This window comes from Oncorhynchus clarkii, unplaced genomic scaffold (genome assembly GCF_045791955.1).
Source record: "Oncorhynchus clarkii lewisi isolate Uvic-CL-2024 unplaced genomic scaffold, UVic_Ocla_1.0 unplaced_contig_10912_pilon_pilon, whole genome shotgun sequence".
NCBI classification, from domain to species: Eukaryota; Metazoa; Chordata; class Actinopteri; order Salmoniformes; family Salmonidae; genus Oncorhynchus; species Oncorhynchus clarkii.
The window spans coordinates 93-18,832 of record NW_027258437.1 but is presented as its reverse complement, the minus strand read 5'-3'; the positions used below and the strand labels follow the sequence as shown (position 1 = coordinate 18,832).

The 18,740-nt window shown below is 42.1% G+C and overlaps 2 protein-coding genes across 2 annotated transcripts; both read right to left on the bottom strand.

The window, feature by feature from the left end:
• Nucleotides 1-335: 335 nt before the first annotated feature.
• On the bottom strand, nucleotides 336-9,478 carry LOC139396938 (glucoside xylosyltransferase 1-like). Its single transcript, XM_071143869.1, has 7 exons — nucleotides 8,875-9,478; nucleotides 7,459-7,645; nucleotides 6,015-6,146; nucleotides 5,541-5,792; nucleotides 5,001-5,124; nucleotides 4,099-4,271; nucleotides 336-1,571 (listed from the first exon to the last, which is right to left on the bottom strand). The coding sequence occupies exons 1-7, from the start codon at nucleotides 9,093-9,095 to the stop codon at nucleotides 1,404-1,406; spliced, it is 1,257 nt and encodes a 418-aa protein (XP_070999970.1). The 5' UTR covers nucleotides 9,096-9,478; the 3' UTR covers nucleotides 336-1,403.
• Nucleotides 9,479-12,192: 2,714 nt separating this feature from the next.
• Nucleotides 12,193-18,050, bottom strand: LOC139396937 (YY1-associated factor 2-like; the record flags this gene model as incomplete). Its single annotated transcript, XM_071143867.1, is given in 2 exon segments — nucleotides 12,193-12,827; nucleotides 17,895-18,050. Coding segments are annotated over 2 exon segments (436 nt in total), but the record flags the coding sequence as incomplete, so codon positions are not given.
• Nucleotides 18,051-18,740: the final 690 nt, after the last annotated feature.

The window sequence follows — 18,740 nt, the reverse complement described above, 5'->3', positions numbered from 1 at the left end:
TCCTGTCTGTGCCTTCTTCTTCTCCCATGGCACTATGCTGTCCACATTATGGCAGAGGGCTCAGAGTAGCTCTTTGTCAATAGGAGAGGTACCATTTAGCAAACTCCAAAACAGCTTCCTGTCTGTGCCTTCTTCTTCTCCCATGGCACTATGCTGTCCACATTATGGCAGAGGGCTCAGAGTAGCTCTTTGTCAATAGGAGAGGTACCATTTAGCAAACTCCAAAACAGCTTCCTGTCTGTGCCTTCTTCTTCTCCCATGGCACTATGCTGTTCACATTATGGCAGAGGGCTCAGAGTAGCTCTTTGTCAATAGGAGAGGTACCATTTAGCAAACTCCAAAACAGCTTCCTGTCTGTGCCTTCTTCTTCTCCCATGGCACTATGCTGTTCACATTATGGCAGAGGGCTCAGAGTAGCTCTTTGTCAATAGGAGAGGTACCATTTAGCTTAGGAAGGCTGATTGAGTTTAGTCATGTTCTGCTGGCCGGATAAGACCAACTTCTCCAATATGGAGAGCAAGGCCTCTTGAATACAGCAGACAGCACTATTAAAGAAGAGCCTCGTCAGCATTGGAAATGTCATATAGCCTCCTAAACAGATGACTATGACCAGAGAAACGCTGAACAAGATGTGGGATCTGTAGTGATGACAGCGACATCATTCTTCACACTGTATGTATCTCCTGCATATGAAGTCACCAACGTCCATCTAGTCTCTTCCTCCCGAGTGGCGAAGTGGTCTAAGACACTGCATCTCAATGCTAGAGGCGTCACTAGAGACCTTGGTTTGATTCCGGGCTGTATCACAACCGGCCGTGATCATGAGTCCCATAGGGTGGCCCACAACCGGCCGTGATCAGGAGTCCCATAGGGTGGCCCACAACCGGCCGTGATCAGGAGTCCCATAGGGTGGCCCACAACCGGCCGTGATCAGGAGTCCCATAGGGTGGCCCACAACCGGCCGTGATCAGGAGTCCCATAGGGTGGCCCACAACCGGCCGTGATCAGGAGTCCCATAGGGTGGCCCACAACCGGCCGTGATCAGGAGTCCCATAGGGTGGCCCACAACTGGCCCAGCATCGTCCGGGTTAGGGGAGGGTTTGCCCGGGGTAGGCTGATATTGTAAAATTTAAATTTGTTCTTAACTGACTTGCCCAGTTAAATAAAAATGTATAAATAAATTCCTTCAGCCATGTAGCTGTAGGTGCCAAGTAGTCATGAAACAGAAGACGACGAAATGAAACAGAGTAGGCACTAGCTCAACTTGTCCAATAAGAAACGCCCATTTTAGTTATCCGTTGCAAAATGTTTTGCTACAGTGTGCTCTAATGAACAGAACCCAGGCTACCACCTCTCTGAACATGACAACACTATAGGACAGCCTGGAGGCCCAGGACATCAGACTACCATCCATGTGGAGGCTGAGCATCTCTGTTGACGTTGGCCAGGCTGTGAGCCAGTCTCTTAGTAAACAGAACATGTGATTTACCACAGTATGAACGGGTCGTCTTCAACAGCTGTTCTTTCAGTGGGACCAGCAGGGAGCTCACAGGATCCTCCCTAAATGAGTACTGAGACATAGAGCATTCTGTTATCAAACAGGCACTACGTGAAGTCCACACTTCTAGATATCTACTGCAGCTGTGGCCAGAAATTCATTACATTTTAGTCATTTGGCAGAAGCTCTTATACAGAGCGTCTTACAATCAGTACAATTCACCATTTTACAATTCACATCATTGCCTGCTTTTAATGTGTGATCAAATAGACAGGGAGTGAAACATGTTTAATAGTTGTATAAAGCCTAAGAAATACTTCCAACCGTTCTTTTCATTGGAATAAATGTCCATGAAGCTGCTGAGGTGATGTAGAGAGAGAAAAATCCCACCTTATTATCCTCCTCGGTCCAACTACAGACACAATCAGTCTCCTCTTCCCAATAATGGAAGTACCTTTACAACCCTCACAGGAAATCAAAGGGGATGACTATTTTACGTCCTCTCGTTTGGTTTAGTCCCTGATATTGGGTTACTAAAAGTTAAGCCCCCCCCTCCGCTCATGAAGCTCCATTTCCAATGTGTGTGTTGTTTTTATGAGGATGACGGAGCACTGTGCCAGTGGAGCCTCTACATGAACCATCAGCACTAAAACTTTACTGCTCTTTCCTGGGCCTTGGTTTAACTGTGGCTTTAATACTCTCACATATTATGTATGAGGTGTGTGTGTGTCAGGCGTACTGAGAGGCAAGGACGAAATATTGACCAGGCATCTTTCTGATGGACGCTCGACCCTTAGTTATAGGGAAGCAATACGAACCTGGACATTGATGATGTCATTAAACACATGCCCAGTGTCGTCGATATCATTAAAACAACTGTGATCAGTTAGAACACATCCTGATGAGGAAATCTGTTTCGCTCAACACTAAAACGTGTGGAGATCTGCATAGACGTGGTCTGGACGCACAAACAAACAGTTCCTTACACACCTAATACACAATCAATGAAAGACAATCAAGTTGTTTTACCATCTGTAAACCCTGATCTGTGATCGTTGAGTTGACCTGTCGTATGGCATCGTAGACAACACTGATCTGTGATCGTTGAGTTGACCTGTCGTATGGCATCGTAGACAACACTGATCTGTGATCGTTGAGTTTACCTGTCGTATGGCATCGTAGACAACACTGATCTGTGATCGTTGAGTTTACCTGTCGTACGGTGTCGTAGACTACACTGATCTGTGATCGTTGAGTTTACCTGTCGTATGGCATCGTAGACAACACTGATCTGTGATCGTTGAGTTGACATGTCGTATGGCATCGTAGACTACACTGATCTGTGATCGTTGAGTTGACCTGTCGTATGGCATCGTAGACAACACTGATCTGTGATCGTTTAGCCTACCTGTCGTATGGCATCGTAGACTACACTGATCTGTGATCGTTTAGCCTACCTGTCGTATGGCATCGTAGACGGCCCAGAAGGCGGGCTGAAATACTGCTCTGTGATCGTTTAGTTGACCTGTCGTATGGCATCGTAGATGGCCCAGAAGGCAGGCTGAAATACTGCTCTGTGATCGTTTACCCTACCTGTCGTATGGCATCGTAGACTACACTGATCTGTGATTGTTTAGTTGACCTGTCGTATGGCATCGTAGACTACACTGATCTGTGATTGTTTAGTTGACCTGTCGTATGGCATCGTAGACGGCCCAGAAGGCGGGCTGAAATACTGCTCTGTGATCGTTTAGTTGACCTGTCGTATGGCATCGTAGACTACACTGATCTGTGATTGTTTAGTTGACCTGTCGTATGGCATCGTAGACGGCCCAGAAGGCGGGCTGAAATACTGCTCTGTGATCGTTTAGTTGACCTGTCGTATGGCATCGTAGATGGCCCAGAATGCGGGCTGAAATACCGCTCTATGAGCGTTTAGTTGACCTGTCGTATGGCATCGTAGACGGCCCAGAAGGCGGGCTGAAATACTGCTCTGTGATCGTTTAGTATACCTGTCGTATGGCGTCGTAGACTACACTGATCTGTGATCACTTAGTTTACCTGTCGTACGGCGTCGTAGACTACACTGATCTGTGATCGCTTAGTTTACCTGTCGTACGGCGTCGTAGACTACACTGATCTGTGATCGTTTAGTTTACCTGTCGTACGGTGTCGTAGACTACACTGATCTGTGATCGTTTAGTTTACCTGTCGTACGGTGTCGTAGACTACACTGATCTGTGATCGTTTAGTTTACCTGTCGTACGGTGTCGTAGACTACACTGATCTGTGATCGTTTAGTTTACCTGTCGTACGGAGTCGTAGACTACACTGATCTGTGATCGTTTAGTTTACCTGTCGTACGGCGTCGTAGACTACACTGATCTGTGATCGTTTAGTTTACCTGTCGTACGGTGTCGTAGACTACACTGATCTGTGATCGTTTAGTTTACCTGTCGTACGGAGTCGTAGACTACACTGATCTGTGATCGTTTAGTTTACCTGTCGTACGGTGTCGTAGACTACACTGATCTGTGATCGTTTAGTTTACCTGTCGTACGGAGTCGTAGACTACACTGATCTGTGATCGTTTAGTTTACCTGTCGTATGGCGTCGTAGACGGCCCTGAAGGCAGGCTGTTTGAGGTCATGGTACACTCCTCTGTTCCCGTGCAGGATAAAGATACCCTCCTCCTCCGCGGAGCCACAGTTACTGCCGTAGATACAGTGGTCTGGACGGTAGTTCCAGTGGCAGGGGACTTCCAACAGACACTCTGGAGAGGGAGAGACAAGGGCTAGTTTAGAGGGGCACAAAGCCAATACTTCTGGTTGTCTTATGGCCCTGGAGCTTAGTTGATCATCTCGACACACATCTTATTACCCAGTTAAACAATAAGACAAGACACTGCTGCCCTGCAAGGCTGGAGCTGGGATACCTGCCACAGCTGTTACATTTAAAAGGTTCATGTTTCTAATCAAATCACATTTTATTTGTCACGTGCCGAATACAACAAGTGTAGTAGACCTTACAGTGAAATGCTGAATACAACAGGTGTAGTAGACCTTACAGTGAAATGCTGAATACAACAGGTGTAGTAGACCTTACAGTGAAATGCTTACTTACAAGCATATAACCAACAATGCTTTAAAAAAGTGTTATGTAAAAAACAAAAGATAAAATGAACAAATAATTAAACTGCAGCAGTAAAATCATATCGAATGATGTGTTAAACAGCTGTGTGTTGAGAGTTGAGTCTCTCCAAGGTTGTGACTCCTTTCTAGGGAGTTGTTCCTAGCCACCGTCCTTCTACATCTGCATTGCTTGCTGTTTGGGGTTTTAGGCTGGGTTTCTGTACAGCACTTTGAGATACCAGCTGGTGTAAGAAGGGCTTTATAAATTAATTTGATTTGATGTTTCTACTATAACAACCATATACACTGTCTATATGTAATGTGTCTCATCATGTGGTGTAATAAGGGAGGTACTGAGCTGTGAGTCTCACCAGGGTTGTGATGGAAGATGATGTTGAGCAGGTCCTGGTCTCCCCAGGTCATGTTTAGTTTATATTTCTGCAGCAGGGGCATCAGCAGCTCCTCCCACCTCAGACCCACTGACGTCATGTCATTCTGATCACACAGAACAGGACAGAGGGTGTGTTACATTGTGGAAAACAAGCTAAGTGTCAAATCAAAGTGCCTGTGCAAACATCTTAAATTATGATGTTTGTTTGTCATTCATTCAACAAGGATAAATTTATTGTAGAAAATCTCGATTCTCCCATCTCTGGATGACATTATATCTGACTATATTGCAAAGGTGACATCTGCTGGTCAAAGTTTATATTACATCTAAATGTATTGCAATGGTGACCTCTGCTGGTCGAAGTTTATATTACATATGACTGTATTGCAGTGGTGACCTCTGCTGGTCAAAGGTTATATTACATCTGAATGTATTGCAATGCTGACCTCTGCTGGTCGAAGTTTATATTACACCTGAATGTATTGCAATGGTGACCTCTGCTGGTCAAAGTTTATATTACCTTGAAGTATGTGGCCCTGATGCGTGTCATGTTCATGAGCATGACTCCAGAGTTGATGCCCGTCCTGCCATAGTAGGGGTGGCGGGCGAAGCGGCTGTACCAGGCGATGCGTGGCTCCTCGTGCTCCGGCGCCATGGCGGCCAGCTGGGTAGCGTTGAAGTGAGCTAGCAGGGACCACAGAGCGTCTACAGGCTGGAGGAACAAGATGTCCGAGTCCACGTAGACTAGAGAATCCACCTCCTTTAGGATGAGCTGGGGAACAGAAACAGAGGTTAGAGGTCAGGAACAAGATGTCTGAGTCCACCTCCTTTAGGATCAACTGGAGACAAGAGAGAATCAGAAACAGACAACCCATTTAGCAGTGTATACATGTACAGTAACATTTTTACTCCAAGATATTATTCTGAGGCCCTGGAAACCATCACGCTAATATTTAATTAAACAAAATACAATTTCTCCAGCTATGAAACTCACAGGTAGGAATAGTCTCTGAGAAGCACATGGTTTGAAGAGCTTCTTCCACTCTCCAGCATTCTCACGGGGGAAGGTGATGGGATACAGAGTGTAGTTAAACCTGGAGCGGAACGAACCTGGCCACGACTCTAACTAAACACAGGACAAAGCAAACAGACAAGTGTTATTACACAGAGGTTTTAAAAAGAGGTATACTCAGAGGTTTATAGACAGGATAGATAACCTCTAGGCCACGCGTCACACTCATTCCACGGAGGTCTGAGTGTCGGCAGGTTTTCGCTCCTCCCTTGTACTTGATTGGCGAATTCAGGTCACTAATTAGTAAGGAACTCCCCACACCTGGTTGTCTAGGTCTTACTTGAAAGGAAAAAACTAAAACCTGCAGAACCTGGGCCCTCCATGGAGTTAGTTATACACCCCTGGTCTAGGTTATACACTGAGTACACCAAACATGAGGAACACCTTCCTAATATTGAGTTCCATCCCCTTTTTCCCTCAGAACAGCCTCAATTTGTCAGTGAATGTGAGGTGTGGAAAGCGTTCCACAGGGATGCTGGCCCATGTTGACTCTACAAGGTGTGGAAAGCGTTCCACAGGGATGCTGGCCCATGTTGACTCCAAATCTTCCTACAGTTGTGTCAAGTTAGCTGGATGTCCTTTGGGTGGTGGACCATTCTTGATACACACAGGAAACTGTTTAGCATTTTAATTGTATTTATTTAACCTTCATTTAACTAGGCAAGTCAGTTAAGAACAAATTCTTATTTTACAATGACGGCCTACCCCGGCCAAACCCTCCCCTAACCTGGACGGCGCTGGGCCAATTGTGTGCTGCCCTATGGGACTCCCGATCACAGTCGGTTGTGATACAGCCTGGGATCGAACCAGGGTCTGTAGTGACGCCTCTAGCACTGAGATGCAGTGCCTCAGACCGCTGCGCCACTCGGGAGCCGTAAGCTCATCATATTAGCATTGCGGTTCTTAACACAAACCAGTACGCCTGGCGTCTACTACCGTTCCCAATTCAAAAGGCACTTCAATCTTTTGTCTTGCCCATTCACCCTCTGAAGGCCACATATACACAATTCATGTCTCAATGCTTAAAAATCCTTCTTTAACCGGTCTCCTCACCTTCATCTACACTGATTGAAGTGGCTTTAACAGGTGACATCAACAAGGGATCATAGCTTTCACCTGGATTCACCTGGTCAGTCTGTTCTGGAAAGAGCCGCTGTTCATAGTGTTTTCTATTCTGTGTGTATCATGTACACTGGACCAAATGGGACTTTATTGAAGCCTATATGTTAGAGTTGTGATGTAGATGCTGTTACATTATCATAGTAGGACATGATATTACAACGTCATTATCACATCTCATTACTACCACATTATTATGCTTCCAATCACAGGCTATAGGCCTTGTAGTGCATCCAGTCCAACTCACAGCCTCTATAAAGCTGGCGTGCAGCTGGTCTTCAGCGAAGATGTGTAGGCACAGTGGTTTGATGCTGAGCATAACAGCAGACTTCAGCATGGTGAGAGTCTCCTGTAGTCTCTGTCCGCAGGCCACGACAGCCAGGTGCATGGCTGCAGCCGTCCTCACACGGCCCTCTGCTTTCCTCATGATGTACCTGCCAATAAAGACAAGTATGCTACAGTCAAACCAACATTTGTTTCATTTAAAAGGTTAAAACCTTTGTCAATGATTTGTGCCAGGTTCACCAACTGGTTCGGAGGATTTGAAAAGGCTATTCTTCTTCTCTCATCACACAGCAATCCAGATGCCTGTCACCGCCAGCTAAACCTGACAGCCGACAGAGATCCCTTGCTTGACTGAAGAGAGACAAAGCAGCAAGGTGAGCATTTAAAAGTTGTTGTAGGAGAGAAGGGGGTGTGTTCGTCTAGGCAACCGGATTTATCTTGTTTGTCATTCACACTAGTCTGTTGACTGTAACAAACTGTTAAAGGCCATAAGCACCCGTTTAATTGCATATCCTGTTGCTTAGCAATCCAGCAGAGACCACTGAAGTTGGCCAACAGATATTTAACTTCCATTTCAACAACTGCAATCTGTTTTATTATTATTATTATTATTATTATTATTATTCAGTGGTAATGCTTTTCTGGTGTAGACTACCGACTCATGCCCACGTGTGTTTGTCTCAAGACATCTGTAACTAGTATTTATTTTTATGTAACCTTTATTTAACTAGGCAAGTCAGTTAATTAAGAATACTTTCGTATTTACAATGTCGGTCCCCTAGTAGGTCAGCCAGCACCACCTCAAAGTGTTGGTCAAAAGGGTGAAGGAAAACCAATCAGCTATGAAAATAAATCGGTGTCACTCTTGATGTTGTGGAAATAACTCAACAGTCAAATCACGAAGAAATATATGTTATTGAACCTCAATGCGCGCTAGTGAACCTAATTCAACCAGTCAACTTTCCCGCAGAAAAATGCGTATGTTTCTTTATTACAGGTACATACACGCTATATTGAGCTTGTTTCGCTATATTGAGCTTGTTTCGCTATATTTACATTTCTTTGCGAGAAGCAATTGATCCTAATGTAGTTGTTTGGGCTGGAACTGCAAGTACACAGTGTCCATGACCATAGTGAACGTGGGAAGGATGCAGAAAGTTAACCAGAGGAATGGTTACAATTAGTCTTGTCGCAGTATATTTGTTGATACTGATACTATTGTGGAGACACATCTGTCAATGGTGCACATTCCAATACATTACTTGCAGAGGAAATATTTGTTCACCAAGAAAGTTATGCATTCGTTTAGTTTGAAGCCTTTTTTAAGTGTATTACAATCTAGCTATATAATAAGCAGTGTAACTATCACCCAGTGTACCAGTGTTGATCGCCTGGTTCTGCTTCGTCTGGGCCTCGCCTGGTTTCTTGTCCAATGTCGCTTCGCTTAGAGGCCGCGGCTCGATGGAGGAAAGTCTTCTCACCCAGTCCTCCTCCTCCTCCGACCGACAGATCTGAATAAAATAGTTTACTATACACGTACAAGGCCGAGAACACGGCAAACAACATGCACACGAGGAATGCACGAATGTAACGCCGCATTATTAAAAGTAAAAGCGCTTTCAGAACTCGAAGTCATGACACAGAACGAAGCTGGCTGCTACCATTCACACTGCAGGCAAGACACTGTTCTGTGAGAACCATTGGGGGAAGGGAGGGGTATAAATAACAGTGATTCCCTTTCCCGGTCTGTGTGTGACTCTGAGAAGTAGGCTACACAATAAATATACTTTTCAAAACCACATTCATGAGGAAATATCAGAGCATCCTTCTGATATTACTGATATGTTTTAATTGTCGACCTATAATAAACGAAACTGCATTGTATTTGATGTGGGTTAGAGGTTATCCACTAGATGACGCTATCGGTATGTAAAAAGGCTGGCTTTTCATCCTCGGTAGCCACCGGAGGGCCAGACAAAGGAAAGATCTACTCTACCTACCGCGCCTTCAGAAAGTATTCACACCCCTAGACTTTTTCCACATTTTGTTGTTACAGCCTGAATTTAAAATTGATTAAATTGAGATGTTGTGTCACTGGCCCACACACAATACCCCACAATGTCAAAGTGGAATTTAACAAATTAAAGCTAAAATGTCTTGAGTCAATAAGTATTCAACCACCCTGTTATGACAAGCCTAAATCAGTTCGGGGGTAAAAAATGTGTTTAACAAGTCATCTAATAAGTTGCATGGACTCACTCTGTTTGCAATAACAGTTGTTAACATGATTTTTGAATGACTACCTCATCTCTGAACCCCACACATGCAATTATCTGAAAAGTCCCTCAGTCGAGCAGTGAATTTCAAACACAGATTCAACCATAAAGTTTAGGGAGGTTTTCCAATGCCTCACAAAGAAGGGTACCTATTGGTAGATGGGTAAACAATCAAATAAAAAAACTGAAATGTAATATCCCTTTGAGCATGGTGAAGTTATTAATTACACTTTGGATGGTGTGTCAATACACCCAGTCACTACACAGATGTAGGCCTCCTTCCTAACTCAGTCGCCAGAGGAAGAAATGGGATTCTAACATGTATTGACTCAGGGGGTTGAATACTTATCTAGATCGTTGACAACAAAAAAATACAATTTCATCCATTTTAATCCCACTTTGTAACAAAATGAGGAAAAAGTCAAGGTGTGTGAATACTGTACATCAGGCCAATTGTGTCGGTCAAACGCTGGTTTGATTGGTCATCAATGACCATCCAAACATGCGTTCCCTAGAACCCTGGTTCATATCCAGGACAAGCTGTTAAAGTCTAGAACCCTGGTTCATATCCAGGACAAGCTGTTAAAGTCTAGAACCCTGGTTCATATCCAGGAAAAGCTGTTAAAGTCTAGAACCCTGGTTCATATCCAGGACAAGCTGTTAAAGTCTAGAACCCTGGTTCATATCCAGGACAAGCTGATAAAGTCTAGAACCCTGGTTCATATCCAGGACAAGCTGATAAAGTCTAGAACCCTGGTTCATATCCAGGACAAGCTGTTAAAGTCTAGAACCCTGGTTCATATCCAGGACAAGCTGTTAAAGTCTAGAACCCTGGTTCATATCCAGGACAAGCTGTTAAAGTCTAGAACCCTGGTTCATATCCAGGACAAGCTGATAAAGTCTAGAACCCTGGTTCATATCCAGGACAAGCTGATAAAGTCTAGAACCCTGGTTCATATCCAGGACAAGCTGTTAAAGTCTAGAACCCTGTTCTTATAGAAACATGAACAACAGACAGAAAGCAGAACTCTTTTCCAATACATAATGCCATTATTTATATCTTTCTTTATAGACATTGAACCATGTAATCAACCAAGTCGTCCATACATTTCTAAACAGCAAAGCTTGGTAGAAACGAAAACAAAGGATAGAAAATGTAACAGTGAATGTTGTGATACAGTATGATCAACCATTTGAGGTGGTGTTAAAACGGACACAATTCAAAAACAGACGCTGTTTTGAAGAACATTTTCTCATGAATGATAAAACCACACCAGGTCCCGGCTGATGTGAGTCAATGACAATACAATTCAGTCTCCAACACATTCAATCAATAAATGACACTTTACAACTGAGAGACAAGTACCAAAAGAGAGCCCATAGGTTTTCCATCCTCTCCACATGTACCTCATGTTTTCTCCCATAATGCAACACAAACTGAAGAACTCTGAACCATAATCATCATGTCACGACAGTTGTCATTGGACAGGAGGTTGGAAGTTCCGATGTTGACATGGATACGAACACTGACGTGATGTTATAACACATTAAAACAGAGCTGTACAATGGGCTAAGATCAGCTAAATGTAATGACATTACTTCATGTTTAGAACACAGGTTTCAAAAAATACTTTTTAAAAGTCAGTTAAATTGGCCTAAAGTTAATCAGATAAATTTCATTAAAACAAGACTTCAGATTGTGGTGGTTTTTTTTGTCCAAAAGCAAACCACAACTCAAGGTTGGTAGCAGTAGTGCTAGCTATAAACTGTAGCTGCTAAATGTGTTGATCTAGCTATAAACTGTAGCTGCTAAATGTGTTGATCTGGCTGTAACCTGTAGCTGCTAAATGTGTTGATCTAGCTGTAGCCTGTAGCTGCTAAATGTGTTGATCTAGCTGTAACCTGTAGCTGCTAAATGTGTTGATCTGGCTGTAACCTGTAGCTGCTAAATGTGTTGATCTAGCTGTAGCCTGTAGCTGCTAAATGTGTTGATCTAGCTGTAACCTGTAGCTGCTAAATGTGTTGATCTAGCAGTAACCTGTAGCTGCTAAATGTGTTGATCTGGCTGTAACCTGTAGCTGCTAAATGTGTTGATCTAGCTGTAACCTGTAGCTGCTAAATGTGTTGATCTAGCTGTAGCCTATAGCTGCTAAATGTGTTGATCTAGCAGTAACCTGTATCTGCTAAATGTGTTGATCTGGCTGTAACCTGTAGCTGCTAAATGTGTTGATCTAGCTGTAACCTGTAGCTGCTAAATGTGTTGATCTAGCAGTAACCTGTAGCTGCTAAATGTGTTGATCTAGCTGTAACCTGTAGCTGCTAAATGTGTTGATCTAGCTGTAACCTGTAGCTAGTACTACAGTAAATGTGCAAGTCCAGAGATAACATTACATATCAGAGCTGAGGACAGAGGTGTGAGGTTAGAGTGGCCTATGTTAAGCCATGAGTAGTCATAGCCAAGGTCTAGGGGTCGGGGATCCAGGCCAAGGTCTAGGGGTTGGGGGTCCAGGCCAAGGTCTAGGGGTTGGGGATCCAGGCCAAGGTCTCAGTGTCGGGGATCCAGGCCAAGGTCTAGGGGTTGGGGATCCAGGCCAAGGTCTAGGGGTTGGGGATCCAGGCCAAGGTCTCGGTGTCGGGGATCCAGGCCAAGGTCTAGGGGTTGGGGATCCAGGCCAAGGTCTAGGGGTTGGAGGTCTGAGGGTCTGTTGGGCTAGGAGTTTGGTGGTCCAGGGCCTCCAACTTGGGGAGGGGGGCTGGGGTTCCAATTGGGGTGGTCTAGTGGGACTCTGTCCCGACTAAGAAGCCCTCTCCCCGGGGTGAAGATGACCGTGAGACCCCTCTCTCAGTGTTGTTGTCTGAGCTGGAGCCACTGTGGTGTTCTGCAGACACAGACACAGTGCTGGAGGGGGTGGTAGAGGTGGGGGGTGTAGTGGTGGTGGTGGAGGAGGGGGGAGGTTTGGTTTTCTCCTTAAAGTCTGTGATGATGACAGTCAGGTCTCCAACCGTGACCTCTAGGTGCTGAGCGCTGCTCCTGTCAATGTTTTTTAACCTGGGCCTGATGGAGGGAGAAGAGACAGATGGATGTTATAAGCCTTTGACAGAGAGAGAGAGGATAGGGGTAAACCACACAAACTGGAGCGCTTATGAAATATGTGGAAACCATATACAGTTGAAGTCGGAAGTTTACATCCACCTTAGCCAAGTACATTTAAACTCAGTTTTTCACAATTCCTGACATTTAATCCTTGTAAAAATTCCATGTTTTAGGTAAATTAGAATCACCACTTTATTTTAAGAATGTGAAATGTCAGAATAATAGTAGAGAGAATGATTTATTTCAGCTTTAATTTCTTTCATCACATTCCCAGTGGGTCAGAAGTTTACATACACTCAATTAGTATTTGGTAGCTTTGCATTTAAATTGTTGAACTTGGGTCAAACGTTTCAGGTAGCCTTCCACAATCTTCCCACAATAAGTTGGGTGAATTTTGGCCCATTCCTTCTGACAGAGCTGGTGTAACTGAGTCAGGTTTGTAGGCCTCCTTGCTCGCACACGCTTGTTCAGTTATGCCCACAAATTTTCTATGGGATGGAGGTCAGGGCTTTATGACGGCCACTCCAATACCTTGACTTTGTTGTTCTTAAGCCATTTTGCCACAACTTTGGAAGTTTGCTTGGGGTCATTGTCCATTTAGAAGACCCATTTGCGACCAAGCTTCAACTTCCTGACTGATGTCTTGAGATGTTGCTTCAATATATCCACATAATTCTCCTGCCTCATGATGCTATCTATTTTGTGAAGTGCACCAGTCCCTCCTGCAGCAAAGCACCCCCACAACATGATGCTGCCACCCCCGTGCTTCACGGTTGGGATGGTGTTCTTCGGCTTCCCCCTTTTTCCTCCAAACATAACGATGGTCATTCTGGCCAAACAGTTCTAATTTCCTTTCATCAGACCAGAGGACATTTCTCCAAAAAGTACGATCTTTGTCCCCATGTGCAGTTGCAAACGGTAGTCTGGCTTTTGTATGGCGTGTTTGGAGCAGTGGCTTCTTCCTTGCTGAGCGGCCTTTCAGGCTATGTCGATATAAAACTTGTTTTACTGTGGATATAGATACTTTTGTACTAGTTTCCTCCAGCATCTTCACAAGGTATTGCTGTTGTTCTGGGATTGATTTGCACTTTTCGCACCAAAGTACATTCATCTCTAGGAGACAGAACGCCTCTCCTTCCTGAGCGGTATGACGGCTGCGTGGTCCCATGGTGTTTATACTTGTGTACTATTGTTTGTACAGATGAACGTGGTACCTTCAGGCATTTGGAAATTGCTCCCAAGGATGAACCAGACTTGTGGAGGTCCACACATTTTTTTTCTGAGGTCCTGGCTGATTTCTTTTGATTTTCCCATGATGTCATGCAGAGTCATTGAGTTTGAAGGTAGGCCTTGAAATACTTCTACATGCACACCTCCAATTGACTCAAATGGTGTCAATTAACCTATCAGAAGCTTCTAAAGCCATGACATCACTTTCTGGAATTTTCCAAGCTGTTTAAAGGCACAGTCAACTTAGTGTATCAAAACTTCTGACCCACTGGAATTGTGATACAGTGAATTATAAATGAAATAATCGGTCTGTAAACAATTTTTGTAAAAATTATGTGTCATGCACAAAGTAGATGTCCTAACCAACTTGCCAAAACTATAGTTTGTTAACAAGACATTTGTGGATTGAGTTTTAATGACTTCAACCTAAGTGTACGTAAACTTCAGACTTCAACTGTACCTTTCTACTATCATACTACTTTGATACTGCTACACTGACACTAATAATACTAGTAATAATCCCACTATCATACTAATAATAAACACTATCATGCTGATACTAATCACACTATCATGCTGATACTACTATTAATCACACTATCATACTACTAAACACTTTCATGCTGATACTAATCACACTATCATGCTACTACTAATCACACTATCATACTCCTAAACACTATAATGCTGATACTAATCACACTATCATGCTGATACTAATCACACTATCATGCTACTAAACACTATCATGCTGATACTAATCACACTATCATGCTGATACTAATCACACTATCATGCTACTAAACACTATCATGCTGATACTAATCACACTATCATGCTACTACTAATCACACTATCATGCTACTACTAATCACACTATCACACTCCTACTACTATCATACTACTACTACTACTACTAATCACACTACTACTACTAATCACACCATCATACTACTACTACTAATCACACTATCATACTACTACTAATCACACTATCCTACTACTACTACTAATCACACTATCCTACTACTACTACTAATCACACTATCATACTACTACTACAAATCACACTATCATACTACTACTACTACAAATCACACTATCATACTACTACTAATCACACTATCATACTACTACTAATCACACTATCATCCTACTACCACTAATCACACTATTACTACTACTAAAAACTATCACACTACTACTACTAATCACACCATACTGCTACTTATCACACATTCATACTACTACTACTACTACACACTATCATACTACTAATCACACCATACTACTACTACTACTACTAAACACTATCATACTACTACTACACACTACTACTTCTACACACTATCATACTACTACTACTACTACTACTACTACTTATCACACCATACTACAACTACTACAAAACACTATTATACTACTACTACTAATCACACTATCATACTACTACTACTACTACTAAACACTATCATACTACTACTACTACTAAACACTATCATACTACTACTACTACTACTACACACTATAATACTACTACTAAACACTATCATACTACTACTACTACTACACACTATCATACTACTAATCACACCATACTACTACTACTACTACTACTACTACTACTAAACACTATCATACTAATACTACACACTACTACTACTACTACTAATCACACTATCATACTACTACTACACACTATCATACTACTACTACTACTACTACTACTACTACTACTAATCCCACTATCATACTACTACTACACACTATCATACTACTACTACTACTACTTCTAAATACTATCATACTACTATTACTACTACTAAACACTATCATACTACTACTACTAAACACTATCATACTACTACTACTACTACTACTACTACTACTACTACACACTATCATACTACTACTACTACACACTATCATATTACTACTACTAAACACTATCATACTACTACTACTAAACACAATCATACTACTACTACACACTATCATACTACTACTACACACTATCATACTACTACTACACACTATCATACTACTACTACTAATCACACTATTACTACTACTAAAAACTATCACACTACTACTACTAATCACACCATACTACTACTACTAAACACTATCATACTACTACTACACACTACTACTTATACTACTACACACTATCATACTATCATACTAATACTACTACTTATCACACCATACTACAACTACTACAAAACACTATAATACTACTACTACTAATCACACTATCATACTACTACTACACACTATCATACTACTACTACTACTAATCACACTATCATACTACTACTACTAATCACACTCATACTACTACTACACACTATCATATTACTACTACTACTACTACTACACACTATCATACTACTACTACTAAACACTACTACACACTATCATACTACTACTACTACTACTACAACACTATCATACTACTACATACTACTACTACTACTACACACTATCATACTACTACTAATCACACTATCATACTACTACTACTACTTATCACACCATACTACAACAACTACTAAACACTATAATACTACTACTACTAATCACACTATCATACTACTACTACACACTATTATACTACTACTACTACTACTACACACTATCATACTACTACTACTAAACACTACTACACACTATCATACTACTACTACTAAACACTACTACACACTATCATACTACTACTACTACTACACACTATCATACTACTACTACTACTACACACTATCATACTACTACTACACACTATCATACTACTACTACTACTACTACACACTATCATACTACTACTACACACAATCATACTACTACTACTAAACACTACTACACACTATCATACTACTACTACTACTACACACTATCATACTACTACTACACACTATCATACTACTACTACACACTATCATACTACTACTACACACTATCATACTACTACTACACACTATCATACTACTACTACACACTATCATACTACTACTACACACTATCATACTACTACTACTAAACACTACTACACACTATCATACCACTACTACACACTATCATACTACTACTACTAAACACTACTACACACTATCATACTACTACTACTACTACACACTATCATACTACTACTACACACAATCATACTACTACTACTAAACACTACTACACACTATCATACCACTACTACACACAATCATACTACTACTACTAAACACTACTACACACTATCATACTACTACTACTACTACACACTATCATACTACTACTACACACAATCATACTACTACTACTAAACACTACTACACACTATCATACCACTACTACACACAATCATACTACTACTACTAAACACTACTACACACTATCATACTACTACTACTACTACACACTATCATACTACTACTACACACTATCATACTACTACTACACACTATCATACTACTACTACACACTATCATACTACTACTACACACTATCATACTACTACTACTACTACACACTATCATACTACTACTACTACACACTATCATACTACTACTAATCACACCATACTACTACTACTACTACTACACACTATCATACTACTACTACTACACACTATCATACTACTACTAATCACACCATACTACTACTACTACTACTACACACTATCATACTACTACTACTACACACTATCATACTACACACTATCATACTACTACTAATCACACCATACTACTACTACAGGTTAAATGCAACAGGTTCATGATAAACAGTTGTTTATCTGTGAATGTTTACCTCATCTTCTTGTGGTTGTTCTTCTTCACTGTGGGCTCTTTGTCATTCTTCTCCTGGTCCGTTCTGTCCTTCTTGTCCTTCTTGGGCAGCAGCGTGGGCGAGGCGAACTGCGGAGCTACCCGCTGAGCAACCAGCTGGGAGACAGGACGAGGCTTCCTGTAGGAGCACACCGTACCATTAGTGAGACAGGGAAGCGTTTAGCGAGCAAAACCAATGTGTTATATTTACAAACTATCTAGTAATTAGCCGTTTCTAAGCCATTTATAAAGTACACCTTAATGTAGAGTGTCGACAATAACGTTTGAAAAAGCTGGAAACTTGGATACAGCAATCAACAATGACGTCACTTATGGGAAAAACAGAACTAGGCCAACATATCAAGTGAAAAGGCCGAAGCAGTGACCACGAACCACCCAGCTTTATACTTAAAAGAACATACAGCGTTGAATGCAATCTGTGGGTGTAGTCAAACCTACTCCCTGAAGAAGCAGCTACCCCATGTCCTCCTCCTCTGTCGAAATGCTTCACAAAAACATGCATTATGCAATTATTCCAGTAGCACTGTGTACATGAGCTGTCTGGTCCTGTACTCTGCTTCTTTAGGGACGGACAAATCACTAGTGTGAATGCCAGCCCAGCCCACAGTGCTGACAGACCCATCTGCTGTTCTGCCATGGTGAGGTTACTACACCATACAGTCAGTGTGTGTGTTGTGTGTGTGTGTTGTGTTGTGTTCTGCCATGGTGAGATTACTACACCATACAGTCAGTGTGTGTGTGTGTGTGTGTGTGTGTGTGTTGTGTTCTGCCATGCTGAGATTACTACACCATACAGTCAGTGTGTGTG